Below are 17,441 nucleotides of genomic sequence, written 5' to 3' on the forward strand. Positions count from 1 at the left end.
GTGTCGGATTGGTCGCCAATTACCCATCACCATTGCCAAAGATCTAGAGAGACAGAAGAACAACATTACTGAAGATCACTAAGACAAGTATGAAATAGTATTTATGGTGGGGCTTTATCACATTGTCACAAAATTGTCATCAATTCTGTCAATCTTTAGAACTCACAAAAGGAAAAAATTGAGAACTTGAAAGTAGTCTGCGCTGCTGTACTAGATTAAACAAATCAGTGATGAGGGATTGGATCATGCGATGTATTCCCAACGCGTTTCGAAGTTGAACAAACTTCTTCATTACGTAAACCACAATGTTAAAGTTTTGCTTCCCCTTGATGAAGCAGTTGGTTCAACTTCGAAACGCGTTGACAATAAACCGCATGATCCAATCGTCATCACGTCCTCTGGATTTCTCGAATCTAGCACAGCAGCGCAGACTACTCCTATCCTCCAACAATTAGGTTATTAATTGCATCAATGAATGAGAACATTCTGAAGATTTAAGGGTTCTCAGGTCTAATCTCATGGCCATGTCTGTACAGTGTTTACTACACGACCTATTTTGGTTGGTGAAGTCTTTAGTAAGTAGTGTCATCTTCCAATGTGCACTGCATTAAGGGGACTCCGTGATCAGGATTTCACCACCATACTATTTATATCCACATATAACTCTGTCAAAGACTCGTCCAGTCCGTTCCTGAGAATTCAGAATTAGAATTGATATGTAAATTAGACTGAAGAGCTATGTAAATCTGAATCCTCTGTCACTCCAGCTCTATTCTCTGCCTTCTGCTTGACTGATGTCAGGCAAAGGAGCTGTCAGTCAAAGAGGAGGAGACAACGCTGAGTGTGGAATAGAGCTGGAGTGACAGAGGCTTCAAGCTCTACCATAGCCATTTGCTTATTAATTGAAACGCTGATCTCTTAGTAACGGAAGACTGGCCATGTAAACGTATTGCTGGACTTGTTTTTGAAAAAGCTACACGTGCATATAAAGTAATTTGGGGTGATAAATCTTGCCGACAGATTCCCTTTAAAGAATCTCAGCTGTAAGAGGTGGTCTGCCGGGATAGTGTTGCCTACAATAATGAAATGTTAAGTGTACAGCACACGAGCGTCTTTATTGACATGTATATTATACATAAATTATATATTTTCTGCTAGGATTCTAAGTAGAATATAAACGTAACATGAGGAAAGTAATATGTCAAAGTAGTAACGCACAAAGTGGAGTTTATTTAACTTTTAGGCAACTTTTGGTTTTGACAGCGTAGGTGATTTTAGCTCCGTAGACGAGGATGGTCAATGTTTGACTTTTGAACAATAGATTTTTGGTTGGGTTCAGTTTTTACAAAGCTGCAAAATTAACCATCATCATTGCTGGAACGGTTTTGATGATTTCTCCCATTCCATCCATTGTACAAATCTCTCACTTACTGGACTGTACACAATATTCCAAGCATTTTAATAATGATGTTTATAAAAGAGCAATTTCCCCCTTCTTTGGGAGCGCTAGTTACTGCATTTGGCATGTATGGAAATTGTAAAAGGTTCTGTTCATGCTTGTGTTTTTTGTTTCCATCAGTGGTGTTGGAATTTTCGATAAGAATACTGCAGCACTTATAATAAAAAAACTATTATGTGATAAGCCCTTTTATTTGCTGATGTGGTCTACCAGGGTCCTATAAAAACAAACCTGTGAAAGCGATCATCATGGAAGCCAAGAAGCTAACAGACACAACAAAACAGCAACTGTCAATAGGACAAGTGCTAACAGATAGGTGAGCATTGATTTTAGTTATCTCGCAGGGCAGACTATAAGGGAGAATCAGTCACTAAGCTCTCCTGCAAATTAAAGGAGTTGTCATTTTTCGGGGGGGAATGTATGTATGTATATATATTATGTATATATATATATATATATATATATATATATTTATTATGTATATATATATATATATATATATATATATATATATATATATATATATAATATGTATATATATATATATATATAATATATATATATATATATATATATATATATATATATATAATTTTATTTTTTTTAATTATTATTAACTGATTCAAATATTTGTATCTGGATGGTTTGGTCATTACCATGTAGGCTTGGCACATAAACCATTACCCTGGTGCTGCTCTAGGTTTTCTGAAACATATATGCGCTAATATGTATATGCGCATGTGTGTATATCTCTATTTTTTTATTACTTAAATGCATGTAATTGGGGGTAAAAAAAATCTTTTCTTTGCACTTGCAGATCATTTATCTTACGTTTTGCATTCTATAGCCTTTGTTTTGCTGGTTGCAGAATCAGCTAATTGAATATCTGTCAGTGAGGCTACGTTCACATTAGCGTTGCTCCGCCGTGCGTCGGCGACGCAACGCGCGACGCACGCTAAAACGCGCGCAAACGCGCGCAAAAACGCGCGCGTTTTGCGACGCGTGCGTCGTTTTCCGACGAAAATCGGACGCACAGAAAATGCTACATGTAGCGTTTTCTTGCGTCCGACGCTAGCGTCGGAAACGACGCACGTGGCGAAAAACGCCACCAAAACGACGCACGCGTCCCCTATGTTAAACATAGGGGCGCGTCGCCGCTGCGTCGCCGCTGCGTCGCCGGCGCAACAGCGACGCACATTGGCGGAACGCCAATGTGAACGTAGCCTGAGCGAGCTGTGAGAAATTCTAATTCTTTTATCAATCTTTTTTTCTGGGCTGCACTATGACCACATCAAAGTTGAAAGTACAGTGAACTAAAGAGCTGGTTTAAAGCAAAACGGTGCAAAATTCTCTAATTGAACAATACAAAAATTATTTTAAGTCCCAAATTATATATATATATATATATATATATATATATATATATATATATATATATATATATATATATATTTTTTTTTTTAAATATATGCATGTTCCCCAAAACGCAGACAAACCCTTTAGACATATGTAATAAAACACAAAAACTCAGCAACACAGGCTGTTCATATATAGCACCATAATAAGCTAAGTTCTTTAAGAAAAATGTGAAAATGTAAAGGTGGTCACAGAACTAGTGGAATGGGGCGGAGGGTGATTTAGAGGGGAGAGTAAACAGTCCCTATCACAGGGGCAAAAAAAAAAAAAATAAAAAAAAAAAAAAGGAAAAAAAAAAAGTCTCTGGTTGCCCTAAGTAACAGTATCATCACCTTCTCGCTATGGAATATGCAGTTTGCTGTTGAACCTGTCAATCATCCAAAACCACAGCGGAGAGACTACACTAAGAGGAGTTCAGTATACAAGAAGGCAGCGCCATTACACGTACAGAAGGAAAACTATCATCAGTTACTGACAAGCACCTTTTATTTGTAGACAGGTCATTCGTGAGCTTGTGTCATTATATACAATGCAGCGTTTTAACATCACCTATTTAATAGTAATATCCCTGTTAATGGCATCAACATTTGCAGGTGGAAAGTGGTACAGATATTTTATGTTTCCCTGAATTCTGCACATATTAACTGGGGAATTAAAAAAACAAAACAAAACGAAGCTAAAACGTCAACTACAGATTGTAAGATGAGGGTAGAAGTGTGTGCATGTTCAGCCACATGAAGAGGTATTCACCTTAATAAAGTGCATCCTGCACCTACACACAGTGGAGTCCGTCAGTCCGCACGACAATACTAACTAGTAAGAGGAAGCTTGACGGTGTCGCAGATCAGAGATCTTCGAGTAATGGTTGCCTCCAATGTGTTCAGGACGTGACTGGTAAAAATCAGCCCCTTCCTTCCTAATGACAAAATAGGACTTTGATGTACAATATATATAGATTTCTCAAAATGCAAAAGGATTCTGTATGCCACTGGGTACAAAGAGAGAGAAGACGCAATAGCTATAAACAGGGTACACTGTCCCTTTAAATGTATAATATATGACTAATAAGAATCTTTCAAACAACAAAATACACAAGGAAAATTAGCAGCACATAGAAAGTAATGTAACTTCCGCTGGAAAGACGCAGCCTTTTCGATATCTATACAGAGCGCAAATGGCAACGAGTGGAGATAAATGCATCCGGGCCTGTTGGGTACAAGGTGAGTGATGGCATGTGTCACGTCATGATAATGCTGGGTACAGGAGAGTGATGGCATGGGTCACGTCATGATAATGCTGGGTACAGGAGAGTGATGGCATGTGTCACGTCATGATAATGCTGGGTACAGGAGAGTGATGGCATGTGTCACGTCATGATAATGCTGGGTACAGGAGAGTGATGGCATGGGCACGTCATTATTATGCTGGGTACAAGGTGAGTGATGGCATGGGTCACGTCATGATAATGCTGGGTACAGGAGACTGATGGCATGGGCACGTCATTATTATGCTGGGTACAAGGTGAGTGATGGCATGGGTCACGTCATGATTATGCTGGGTACAGGTGAGTGATGGCATGGGTCACGTCATGATTATGCTGGGTACAGGAGAGTGATGGCATGGGTCACGTCATGATTATGCTGGGTACAGGAGAGTGATGGCATGGGTAACGTCATGATAATCCTGTGTACAGGTGAGTGATGGCATGTGTCACGTCATGATAATGCTGGGTACAGGAGAGTGATGGCATGGGTCACGTCATGATAATGCTGGGTACAGGTGAGTGATGGCATGTGTCACGTCATGATAATGCTGGGTACAGGAGAGTGATGGCATGGGTCACGTCATGATTATGCTGGGTACAGGAGAGTGATGGCATGGGTAACGTCATGATAATCCTGTGTACAGGTGAGTGATGGCATGGGTCACGTCATGATAATCCTGGGTACAGGAGAGTGATGGCATGGGCACGTCATTATTATGCTGGGTACAAGGTGAGTGATGGCATGGGTCACGTCATGATAATCCTGGGTACAAGTGAGTGATGGCATGGGTCACGTCATGATAATGCTGGGTACAGGTGAGTGATGGCATGTGTCACGTCATGATAATGCTGGGTACAGGTGAGTGATGGCATGGGTCACGTCATGATAATGCTGGGTACAAGTGAGTGATGGTATGGGTAACGTCATGATAATGCTGGGTACAGGTGAGTGATGGCATGGGTCACGTCATGATAATGTTGGGTACAGGTGAGTGATGGTATGGGTAACGTCATGATAATGCTGGGTACAAGTGAGTGATGGCATGGGTCACGTCATGATAATGCTGGGTACAAGTGAGTGATGGCATGGGTCACGTCATGATAATGCTGGGTACAGGTGAGTGATGGCATGGGTCACGTCATGATAATGCTGGGTACAAGTGAGTGATGGCATGGGTCACGTCATGATAATGCTGGGTACAAGTGAGTGATGGTATGGGTAACGTCATGATAATGCTGGGTACAAGTGAGTGATGGCATGGGTCACGTCATGATAATGCTGGGTACAGGTGAGTGATGGCATGGGTCACGTCATGATAATGCTGGGTACAAGTGAGTGATGGTATGGGTCACGTTATGATAATGCTGGGTGCAGGTGAGTGATGGCATGGGTCACGTTATGATAATGCTGGGTACAGGTGAGTGATGGTATGGGTCACGTCATGATAATGCTGGGTACAAGTGAGTGATGGCATGGGTCACGTCATGATAATGCTGGGTACAAGTGAGTGATGGCATGGGTCACGTCATGATAATGCTGGGTACAAGTGAGTGATGGTATGGGTCACGTCATGATAATGCTGGGTACAAGTGAGTGATGGCATGGGTCACGTTATGATAATGCTGGGTAGAGGATGCTATGACTGACCTCCTCGAGAAATATAATCTTTATTGGAAGAGACTTTAAATATATTGGTGAAAAACAAAATAACTTCTTCACTATACATGGCATTGAGTACAGAGGAGATCGCAGCACTCCAGACAGCTCAACATTAGCAAAACAATCATCATGGAGCAACTTTGCAGTATGTCATTCCTGTTATTCCTCTTGGAAAAGAAGAAATTGACAACTGGGCAATACCAATCCCATTTCCGCTACTGGGCTTATCCCCAAGGAAGGGGGTTACTATTCTCCTTTTGTCAACAGGGTGTAACACTCGGATGTCAGTTCATTCCTACATTCCCAAAAGGAACATCACGAGGCATTACCCAGAGGTGCATGCAAGCGTTCTCCAAAACAGATGTCAGGACCTCTTTAAAGTAATGACCTAGTAAACATAGCAGACATGATTTAATGGGTTCCTACTGCTAATCCATCTGTATTTCAGTTTTCTTAATGGGAATCTGTCAGCAGATCTGAGAGTAGCATCACTCCAGTGATGTGTCACTTACTGGGCTGCTTATTATTCTTTCAAAAAATCAGTGTTTTATCAGCAGGAGATTATCACTAGAGGACTAGTCATCTCATGCCTTGTAGTCCTTCCTATTCATAAACTCAGTATAGCTCCACCCCCACAACTGATTGGTAGCTTTCAGTGGTGTGGGCGGAGTTATACAGAATTCAACATTTATAGAACTGCTAGATCTGCAGCAGGGAAAACTGTGATTCTTTCAAAACTGTCGCAAACAGCCTAGTAAGTCATACATAGCTGGAATCAGGCTCTCTCCCCATACATCATGTTGCTCTCAGATTACAGAGCAAATGCCTAGTGACAGATTCCCTTTAAGAGGATTTTAGACCAATGATACAAGGATCAGATCAATGAAAGAACTTGTAGGTCATTCTAACTCATCTCTATAGACAGCTGTGCATTTAATAGACAATGGCATATATCTGGGACCCCAGTAATTCTCAGACTGAAGGGTCTCCTTCACAGATCTCCCCCCTGCAAAGTAAGGACATGACTGTGTTGCAGTTCCCTGAATAGCGGGTTGCTAGGAGTAGCGCTGTACAAGAGATACAAAAGGGATATCTATACCATGCGTTTATGATCAGAGGAGGGGGTCCCAGAGTTTGGATTCCCACCTAACCTCGGGATATAACACACAATTAGATGGGAGCAAGTAGTGACATTCTGTAAAAATATACTTATAATGTAACATAGAACAATGACAGAAAACACTGCAAATGGGGCCGAAACCAAAGGCTGTCCTAGGAGTTACACCTATACGATATTGTGGAAACGTTCAAGTCAGGAATGGTTGAAATGTTCTGGATTTACTAGCATGGATTTCTGCTGGAGTTTGACCGAGCGGGAATTGGGCACAATTTGGAGTGTCCCCATGGACAGATCACCCAGATCTGTACCCCTAGTCACACTTACTTTTACGTGTTATTTCCACCAGAGTTCTGTGCCTCGCGTCCTACAATATAGCCAGCAATGCATTTTATTTCCCCCCCAAAAAACGACAATGCTTTGTGTATGTTCAGACGACCCTGAAGGCCAATTACTAGTACAAGTGCTAAGGAGAATTAATCCACGGCAAGCAGTAAGACGTGCAAAGCAATCATGGCGAATGGCTTGTCGACTGCTGAGCAATGCTGCATATTTTCTCCGTGTCAGAATATCTATGTCGGGAGTCAAAAACGAGAAGCAAGTGAACAAAAATCTTACACACTAAAAAAATTACAGAAAAACAAAACAAACAGAAAAACACGACAATGTCAGCCTCCGATTCAGTCTTACACACGCACAGCCAACAGTGCCAAGCAGCATCACAATAATGACTACAGCGTGACCAGCCGATAATGCATAAATACCGGCCGTACTGACCGGCCGGAGACCTAGCGCCTTCATATTCTACCCATGGCCAAGCACGGTGTCCACTCATCCGAAACACTAAGAACCGGTCATTCGTCAGGATCCACTGCAATGATCGACTTCAGAACAACTTGGTCCGCAATACTGACATCTTGTATGTGTCGGTGGCGGCACACTATGGATCCCGCGCCACTTCCAGCAGTTTACGTAAGGGACGGGATGTCGCAGTGTGTGAGAACAGCGAGCCAAGCATTGTTAAAGGGATAAGTGCGGACACGGATGAAGAAACCCATCCACCACAAAAGTGACCAAATGGGCTCGTTCCTACCACTACACAAATGGCATGTCCCCCTATAGGTATCCATGTGCCTGAGAATCACAGGACACAATAAAGGGTCTCCATCTATTGCTGGGGAAGGTGGGATCCATTATGGAGGATGAGTGTATACAGAGCTGGAGCGGCACGTGCCAGGTATGAGGATGCGGCTTGGAGTGCGCCTAAAGGATTAACATGCCAAACTAATACTAGACGTCAGCCGCACACTTCTGTGTCAATGCAGGGAAGGAGCGAGCCACCAAGGAAATCCAGCACTTGGGATGGTAACAAAAATTAAGCTAAAAAAATAATAAAATAAATGCACGCCAGCACCAACAACCAGTAAAATGCCCGCTGGTAACAGTATGAACACCGTACATATGCATCTGATCTTCGAACTTCAGCGAGTGACTAGAAGGGTTTACTTCAGAGACCGCCGCTCTTGTCCACAGGCTGTGTCTGGTACTGCAGCTTAGTCACGGTCATGTTAATGGGGCTGAGGCTGCAGTACAAGATACAACTGTCATCTCAGACCCTACATGTTACCGTGCATACTGCACCGGATAGTTGTTAACCATTTCGTTACAATGACAAGTAAACACTGTCCCACTGCACAGTGGTACTGGCACATACTGAAGAGTCGGGGGCACAATAACCATATTCTATGCAGACCACCATCAAGATTCATCTTTATTGGACCGCCATCTATATTTCAGGAGAGATTGGCATAGTACGGGACTGATCGTGGTGATAGCAAACGGGGATTTGAGGATTAAAGAACCTCTGTCCACAGACAAATTAGGAAATCTAGATGTTAGCCAAGAACAGAAACCTGAATGTGCCGAGTACACAACGTGTCAGTAAGCCAAGGGGGATCGTGTGTCCAACTCCCACCACAAGACCCCCAGCGTGTGACCGTCTTGAATCACGAGTTCAGCAGCCGCTACTTCATGGTTATGAGGGAGCCTAATGAAGACCTGTCTGGTAACAAGGTCTCTAAAGTTCTCAAAAAGAAGAAATGGCCATATTTTTGTTTTCCTTGTAGGAGACGTACCTACCGAAATATTTAAAGGGAACACAATTCAGACTGTATCAATGGGACTCAGTGCACATCTGTATTGTAGGATTCACGACAAGTCACGCACCTATGGAATTCAATATATTCCCCCTTTATATGAACACTCATTGTAATAAGTCAACTTTCAGGGGTTATTCTCATTTTCTGTGCCATAAAAGCTCAGCAATGTCTGGAGCCCCCTTACAAATAGATGGGGGGATGCCCATTTCTGGAGTCAGACGTAGCTCTCGGCGGTGACGCCTGCCTCCATGGTACATTTATGGCTCATCCGCTGCGAATAACCCTGTAAAGATGCAGATCGTGTTATGAAAAAAGAAGCAATACGTTTAGCAGCAGGTTATACAATATGGTTTGTATTAGTTTTGCCTGTAAAAATGTATTCGTTCACAACTAGTTACTTAATAAGACCCAAGGGCAAGTTTAGACATGGCGGATCATTTCTGATGCAGATTTTGCAGTGGAATTTGGCGTGGATTTCATCCGATGTGATTATCGCAGCATGCTCACATCTCTGCATGACTGATCCCTCCCCAGTTCATGTATTGCAAATGTGCAGCAATTCCGGCATATCTGATCTTACCCTGAGCCTTTCATAGGGCTGGATTCTGGGAGATTTACAGGCCTGAAACTAAAAACATTGAATACACAGTGCGGTTTTACCTGTAGATTCGGCCTGCTGCAGTGGTACAAAGATCAGTGTTGGTGGACACAGAAGCGACGGCTTAGGTACAGGTATCTAGACTGGCAGTGCAATCTATGCAGCAACTACAGAAGGCTCGTAAACCAGGCCTATAAGAATCGGATTCTATGCATTGCTGTCACTTATCTCAGAAATCCAATGCAGAATTAACCTATAGATGAGTGCCAAGTGCAGTTCTTGCATTTGTGGAAGTCCGCTGTGCCACTGGCCATCTTCTAATTGCATTTTTTTATTTTTTTTTGACACCGACATCCAAAGAATTCCAATGAACTCGAAACTGTAAGTGCCACCAATAAGGAGATCAGAGTTCAGACATTGACCCTTATCTAGAAAATGAAGGCCTCTCTGGCAGCAAATATAACTTATGGATCCTGCGGACGTAATGCACTGTAATATGCGAGATTCCCAGGAACATAACATAAAAAAAAAAGGGGGTTTAAACAAAGCACAAAAAACCAACCCAACACATTAGGGGAGAGTATGCTGTATGTCGTCGCCACCTAACTGAAAGCCTATGTCCCCTTTTTTTCACCGGCAGGACGTTTTTTTTTTTTTTTTCCTGCATTGTGTGTTGCAGATGTCCGAGGAATACCATAAAAATTCCCTTGGATATTTACATTACATCTTTGACTGGATGAAAAGGAAAGACAAAAAAGTAATGTCCTGACTGTCACAGTACACAATACAAGATGGACATAATGCAAATTTGGTTGTCTTTGCCAGCCATGCCGCCCCCCCACCCGTCCCAAGCTGAGAAAGAAATAGGTGCTTACGTTGCCACGTTTTACCTTGAAATGTTCATTGAATGCAATGTTAGAGGAGCATTTTACTCACTTACCCTGAAGACAAACAGCTCTATTAATGGGTAAAGCACTTTGCTACCAGTGAGAACTTTAGTGCATTAATGTGCAACATGTCACAGCCCGCTCTGGCAGCAAACCGGATCTTTTTATTTTATTTTCGATTTTTAAATACCCCTCTTCCCTGCATCTTCAAAAAAAAAAAAAAAAAAAAATAACTTTTGCACCAACATAATTTGTCTTCAGCAGTCCCAAAATGCCATGTAAAATAAAACAAAAAAAACACCCCACTCTGAACCCCACCCCCCCAGCACAAAATGACTCTTAAATGGTAGGTTTTGTGAATTCACATTGTCTTTCAACATTGGCTTTCATTATTCAAGTATTTCAAGACTGATATGTGTTTTTGTCCTTTTTGTTTTTTTTTTTTCTTTCATTTTCTATGTCTCTCTCCCCCCCACCCCCAGACCATTTCTTTCAGGACCCCCTTCCTCCCCCCTTTTACTTCTGATCTCCGATGGGGGGGGAGGAGAGGAAGGAAACTGCAAGCACAAAAAAAAAAAAAAAAAAAATAATAGGAAAAAAAAAATTGAAAAAGGAAAATAAAAAACAACCACTTTGAAAGTGACCGCAGGCTTTTGTAACATTGGCGATCAGGAGTCTTAACTTAAACCCACCTGATTTAGCTTTCTGTTTTCTTCTTTAAAGATAAAAAAAAAAAAATTACTTATTGCAAGTTTTGAAAAATAAAATTTTTTTTAAAATAAAGTAAAAAGGTCAAGTTAGTGCTGCTGCTGCTCTGAAAGGTCACGAGGTCAGAGTTGAAAGTTCAAAAGTTCATATTGAGTCGGTCCCTCCTCCCAATAGATCACCGGGTAGTAAAGGGGCGGGGCTGCCCATCCGATGGGCGTCCTCTGTGCTGGGCACCCCCCACAGGCTGGATGTGTAGCTTGGTGTACCCCATAGAGATACACCTGGCAGGTCACTACCACCACCGCCACTGCTCCATTGTCCCAGCCCTGTGGTTCCTCCGAAAAGGTTAAGGGCTGGTCCTACCGATTCAGCCTGATGGTTTTGTCCCACTTCCAAAGGCTGCCAGCCTGCGCCAGGAGCAGAGGGAGTTGGCGGCTGGGCTTGTGCAAGGTAACGGCTCACCTCCTCATCCGTCGCAAATTCCGCCAGGATGGTCGTATTACCCAAAACGCACCTGGGTTGTGAAGAGAGACAGACACAATGAGCATACATAACTCTAGAATACTGTATTACCTGACAATAAGGCTTCTTCTACACTTGCCATGATTTTTGAGGGCCTTTTTTGCGAGCTGTATTGCCGTAAATGTCACGGTCTGCAGCAAAAACGGGCAGGAAAAATCTTGCAGATTGCCGTTTTTCTGGTTTCGAATACTAGGGAAAAAGTATTGAAAAAAAAAAAAAAAAAAACGGCGTTCCGCAAAAACGGTGTTAACAGTGCACTGCAAAAACAAGATTCCGTTGTTTTTGCGGCCCCATTGATTTTCAATGGGGGCCGTGTCCGTAAGCCGTGAAAAATATCGAGAAGGCTCGATATTCCTTCACGGCCATAAAAACAGCCCTCATGGCCATACGGTCCTCCGATAAATTTATGCGGCCCCACAGAAACGTATTGGGGCCGCAAAATCACAGCAAGTGTAAAAAAAAAGCCTAATAAGGGATTTGTATAAAGGGTAAAACTGCAGGACAGCGCCAACTCTAAGGGACGGTCACACGTTTCATGTCGGCCGACATGTAGACTACTCTTCACAACAGAAATCCAAGCCTGGTGATCTTAAATCCTGCAGCAGATGTGCCGAAAACCTGCACGAGAATCAGCTCCATGTTCATTCAAGAGGTCAAACATGGGCTGTATGGTGCGCTCTGATCTCTGTAGTCGCTCACTTGTTAAATTTTGGATGTAGAGAGCAGAGACCGCATACTGTCAGAGATCATCAGAGTGCACACATGCCCTGCCCCGCCAACTCCGCGCATGTCCCCGAGTCTTCCAATGTCAGCCCACAAGCACAGGATTGTATCTGAGTTTAGACAACACTTGCTTATGCCAAGCGAGTGCTTTCAACCAAGGGATAGTGCTGAAGATGCAAATTGGAGGGCGTAACGGGGCAACAAGTCCAGTGGCCACACCAGGGGTGCACCAAAGCACATTCATTTGCACACAAAATAAGGCAATCTATTCGCTTTAAAAAAAACTAAAATTTATACTACTGGAGTGGTTTTGATAGGGGCCAAGTCCCTTATTTGGATGCTTAAGTAGCTGTTTTTTTTTTTTGTTTTTGTTCTTTTTTTTTTGGGGGGGGGGGGGGGGGGGATGACAGACTCCCTCTAACTTTACAACATCAAGGCTGCTGCAAACTTAAGGAACTGGGATGCATGGTCCATAAGGCTGTGGAAACAATAAGGCATTCATCGGTATATAGCCAAACCTGGATGAACCTGAAGTAAGCCAGATTACTGCTAATTTCAGTGGACAGTGACCATCAGCAGCAGTGGCTTTTCTTCTGTATTGCAGCACAATTACAAGTCAGGCTAGGGTGGAAGACATTAGACTGGTTGATTTAAGGGGGCTTCCGACATCATTTGATGGGGCCAGATTTGTTGGACTGCAACTATTCAAGAGCATAACTCTACAGAGCACTGGGTGTGTGACTTCAGACTTATAAATCCCCCCCAGTGCACGCACGGTTCGCTCCTAGGTTTCGCCGGTTTCTGAGCCGGGAACAATGGCGATGTATGTGATATGCATGTTCCCAGGAAGAACACATCTAGTGGATGCGGCCTCGCTCCATACAAGTGCATGGAGAAAGGACGCACCAACTAGACGGCTGATTCACCCGACACACTGCTGATCCCGACTCAAATCTGCAAATCCTCGCAGTGCACGTGCTGGGGGATTCATAAGTCTGCAGACACAGAGTGACTGCAGACTTATTTTAAAACGGACAACCGCTTTAAACAAGATATTAGTGCTCTGGCTGATTATACTTGGTAGCAGAATACAAAGGGTCGGTAAGTGCATGCTTGTAGGCCTTCATTCATCCGAGTCATGGGTGGTAACAAGGTGCTGAAAGCAACAAAATAAATCAAATTCATTCATTGACAAGCCTGTGGGATCCCATTTTGTTAGATTTTACTTAAGGCCCCTTCACATTAAGCGACGCTGCAGCGATACCGACAACGATCCGGATCGCTGCAGCGTCGCTGTTTGGTCGCTGGAGAGCTGTCACACAGACCGCTCTCCAGCGACCAACGATGCCGGTAACCAGGGTAAACATCGGGTAACTAAGCGCAGGGCCGCGCTTAGTAACCCGATGTTTACCCTGGTTACCATAGTTAAAGTAAAAAAAAACAAACAGTGCATACTTACCTACCGCTGTGTGTCCCCGGCGCTCAGCTTCTCTGCACTCCTCCTGTACTGGCTGTGAGCGTCGATCAGCCGGAAAGCAGAGCGGTGACGTCACCGCTCTGCTTTCCGGCCGCTGTGCTCACAGCCAGTACAGGAGGAGTGCAGAGAAGCTGAGTGCCGGGGACAGACAGCGGTAGGTAAGTATGCACTGTTTGTTTTTTTTTACTTTTACGCTGGTAACCAGGGTAAACATCGGGTTACTAAGCGCGGCCCTGCGCTTAGTAACCCGATGTTTACCCTGGTTACCAGTGAAGACATCGCTGGATCGGTGTCACACACGCCGATCCAGCGATGTCCGCGGGAGATCCAGCGACGAAATAAAGTTCTGGACTTTCTTCAGCGACCAACGATCTCCCAGCAGGGGCCTGATCGTTGGTCGCTGTCACACATAACGATTTCCTTAACGATATCGTTGCTACGTCACAAAAAGCAACGATATCGTTAACGATATCGTTATGTGTGAAGGTACCTTAAGGAGAAGGAAAGGTAAAAGCATTAAAAAAAAAAAAAAAATACAAAAATCCCAAAACTTTATACTCCCCTTTCATCACCTGTTCTGCCGCCTAGTCCACAGTCCTGTTTTTCGGTAACTCCAATCTGAGGTCTCATGCGATCAGATGGTTGGGGAGACACGTCTCACCCCTCCAAAAGACAGCATGAGGGCCAGACCTCAGACAGGTCTCTGTGCCAAAAAAGAGCAACAGAGCAGTGACGAGGGCTGGAGCTGGGGTGGCTGAGCAGGTGCGGACAATGGGAGTATAAAAAGTAGATTTTTTTTTTAAAAGCTTTTTACCGTTTCTTTGGGGAATTTCAAATCTATCATCCAAAATTGGGCAAATCTACAATAAACCAATGTCGAGACATTCTCTCAACTTAGACAGAAAATCTGCTACCTCTGGCAGCAACATCTTATGCTACGTTCACATTTGCGTTGTTGGACGCAGCGTCGTCGACGCAACCCAAAACGCATATACACAACGCAGCGTTTTTTTTTTTTGACGCATGCTGTGTCCTAAAATAGGAAAGTACAGGAAATTTGGGGCAAGGAAAAACGCTACATGTAGCGTCGGGCGCGCCCTGTCTGGTGCGCCCAAATGACGCATGCGTCGTACAACGCATACCGGCGCATGTCCATGCGCCCCGCATGTTAAAGATAGGGGAGCATGACGCATGCGTCGGTATCCGTCGATGACGCTGCGCCCAACAACGCAAATGTGAACGTAGAATTACAGGGACAGACCTGGACACATGGATTCGCCGGCCTGAACACGTCGGCAGCATGTTATGTGGCCGTTACGAGCACTTACATGTGCAGGGCATTCTGGGCCTTGGCTGCCTCCTGTTTGGTGCTGTATCGGATGAGAGCTGTGCCCTGGGTGAGGTTGAGATGGAATGTCAGCAGGGGGCCATGCTGCATGCAGATCGTCCGTAGTGTAGAGCCGTCGATCTAGAAAAGAGAAAATCAAATAAAATCACACAAAACTTAAAAAAAAGGAAAAAATATTTGACACTCCTCTCTTTAATAAACAGCGACTGATCATACCTGTGGTGTAAGATTAAGAAGGATGAGCCAATAGCTAGGGCGCACAGAACTGCCATCGCTCCAGGTAGAGCCTAGAAAGGGTCAGAAGTAGCTTAGTAATTTCCTTATAAAACATTATATCCATAATAACATTTGCCACTGCTTATAATTGCTGTGGGAATTCTGCTCATTAGTACAGGGAATCCATCGTGGTCAGAAAACCACATACCGCCCCATCCTTACCGCCTATGGTACTGATGGAGAAAAGCAGAGTGGCTGCCCCTACTCTCAGCAGCAGGTAGTCCTGATTGGCGGGACCATACAAACACCGACCCTATGTACCGCTAATAAGCACAGCTAAGCGCTCTTCCAGGGACCAAAGGACAGGGCATGTTAAAATCCAACATGCTTGATTATTTTTTCCCGCTCCAATACTGGTCATAAGGCTGCTGCAAAAAGCCGCTTCTGGTTAATATTCTTTTCTGCTGTAAGACACATATTAGACTAAGGTCGGCTGAACCCACAAAAATCAAGAGGGCGGGCCCATGTCTGATTTCGGAGTGCTGATGGTTTTGTGCTCCCTGAGATAACCCGCCGCTGATGTGTCAGCCAGTAGCTTTCTCATAGAGAACACAGGAGAACTCGGCTGGGACGACTGTCGAGTGAACAAATGGCCGAGCAATGCAATGATTCAGCACCTGAAACGCGTTTGATTTTACCATCATGGTGTCGTAGCTGCGATTGGTTTCAATTATTTTTTCAATAAAACATTTTGGACTTTATCGGACGTCCCTGGAAACTGGATTTATACTTCCATTGGCCAAGGAATGGCTCGACCCATAGCGATTTAAAGGGAACCTGTCACCCCGAAAATCGCGGGTGAGGTAAGCCCACCGTCATCAGGGGCTTATCTGCAGCATTCTGTAATGCTGTAGATAAGCCCCCGATGTTACCTGAAAGAGGAGAAAAAGACGTTAGATTATACTCACCCAGGGGCGGTCCCACTGCTGGTCAGGTCAAACGGGTGTCTCAGGTCCGCTCCGGCACCTCCCATCTTCATCAGAGGACGTCCTCTTCTGGTCTTCATGGCGCCACTCCGGCGCAGGCGTACTGTGCTCTTCCCTGTTGAGGGCAGAGCAAAATACTGCAGTGCGCAGGCACCGGGCCTCTCTGACCTTTCCCGGCACCTGCGCACTGCAGTACTATCCTCTGCCCTCAACAGGACAGACAAAGTACGCCTGCGCCGGAGCTGAAGATCAGAAGAGGACGTCTTGGAATGAAGATGGGAGGCGCCGCAGCGGATCAGAGACGCCCATCCGACCGGACCAGCAGCGGGACCGCCCCTGGGTGAGTATAATATAACGTCTTTTTCTCCTCTTTCAGGTAACATCGGGGGCTTATCTACAGCATTACAGAATGCTGCAGATAAGCCCCTGATGCCAGTGGGATTACCTCACCCGCGATTTTCGGGGTGATAGGTTCCCTTTAATGTGTAAGGCAAACCTAAGGAGACTAACTGGCTTAAAGGAATTTGGGGGAAAAAAAAACGCATCTTATTAGAGAATTAAAGGAGGCTGTCAACTAAGGAACTTTTTTTTTGTTTTTCCTTAAAAGCATTTAGTTTGGACAATAAATGATTTCTGCCATTGAATTGCCTTACTTTTGCATGGTTTGCCTTCTATAATCTGTGTTGCATTTTCTATTGCTCTCTGCAGAATGAGTAAACTGAGAATCCACAAGTGAGCTTGCTCTGACAATCTTAAACCCAAAATGGAGAGTTATGACCATACCAAGTTCAATGCGCAGATTAACAGACCCTGTAAATAGCCAATTGGTGAAACATTTTGTACAAAACCCACTTGGAAAAATAAGATTAACACCAAAAAAGCCTGAACAGCTTGGAGTAGG

At 44.0% G+C, this 17,441-nt stretch overlaps 1 protein-coding gene across 3 annotated transcripts in view; it reads right to left on the reverse strand.

Annotated features, from left to right (window-relative positions):
• Positions 1 to 11,015: 11,015 nt before the first annotated feature.
• TNRC6B (trinucleotide repeat containing adaptor 6B) overlaps positions 11,016 to 17,441 on the reverse strand; it is a 120,825-nt gene continuing 114,399 nt past the window's right edge. For 2 of the 3 annotated variants that reach the window (XM_069736897.1, XM_069736898.1), the window contains exons 22-24: positions 15,555 to 15,625; positions 15,319 to 15,458; positions 11,016 to 11,782 (exon numbers count right to left, since the gene is read on the reverse strand). In XM_069736897.1, coding sequence (XP_069592998.1) covers positions 11,413 to 11,782; positions 15,319 to 15,458; positions 15,555 to 15,625 — 581 coding nt within the window. In that variant the 3' untranslated portion in view covers positions 11,016 to 11,412. The remainder of the gene's footprint in view (positions 11,783 to 15,318; positions 15,459 to 15,554; positions 15,626 to 17,441) is intronic. The other variant, XM_069736899.1, reaches the window with a different exon arrangement.

This window comes from Ranitomeya imitator, chromosome 8 (genome assembly GCF_032444005.1).
Source record: "Ranitomeya imitator isolate aRanImi1 chromosome 8, aRanImi1.pri, whole genome shotgun sequence".
Classification (NCBI taxonomy): domain Eukaryota; kingdom Metazoa; phylum Chordata; class Amphibia; order Anura; family Dendrobatidae; genus Ranitomeya; species Ranitomeya imitator.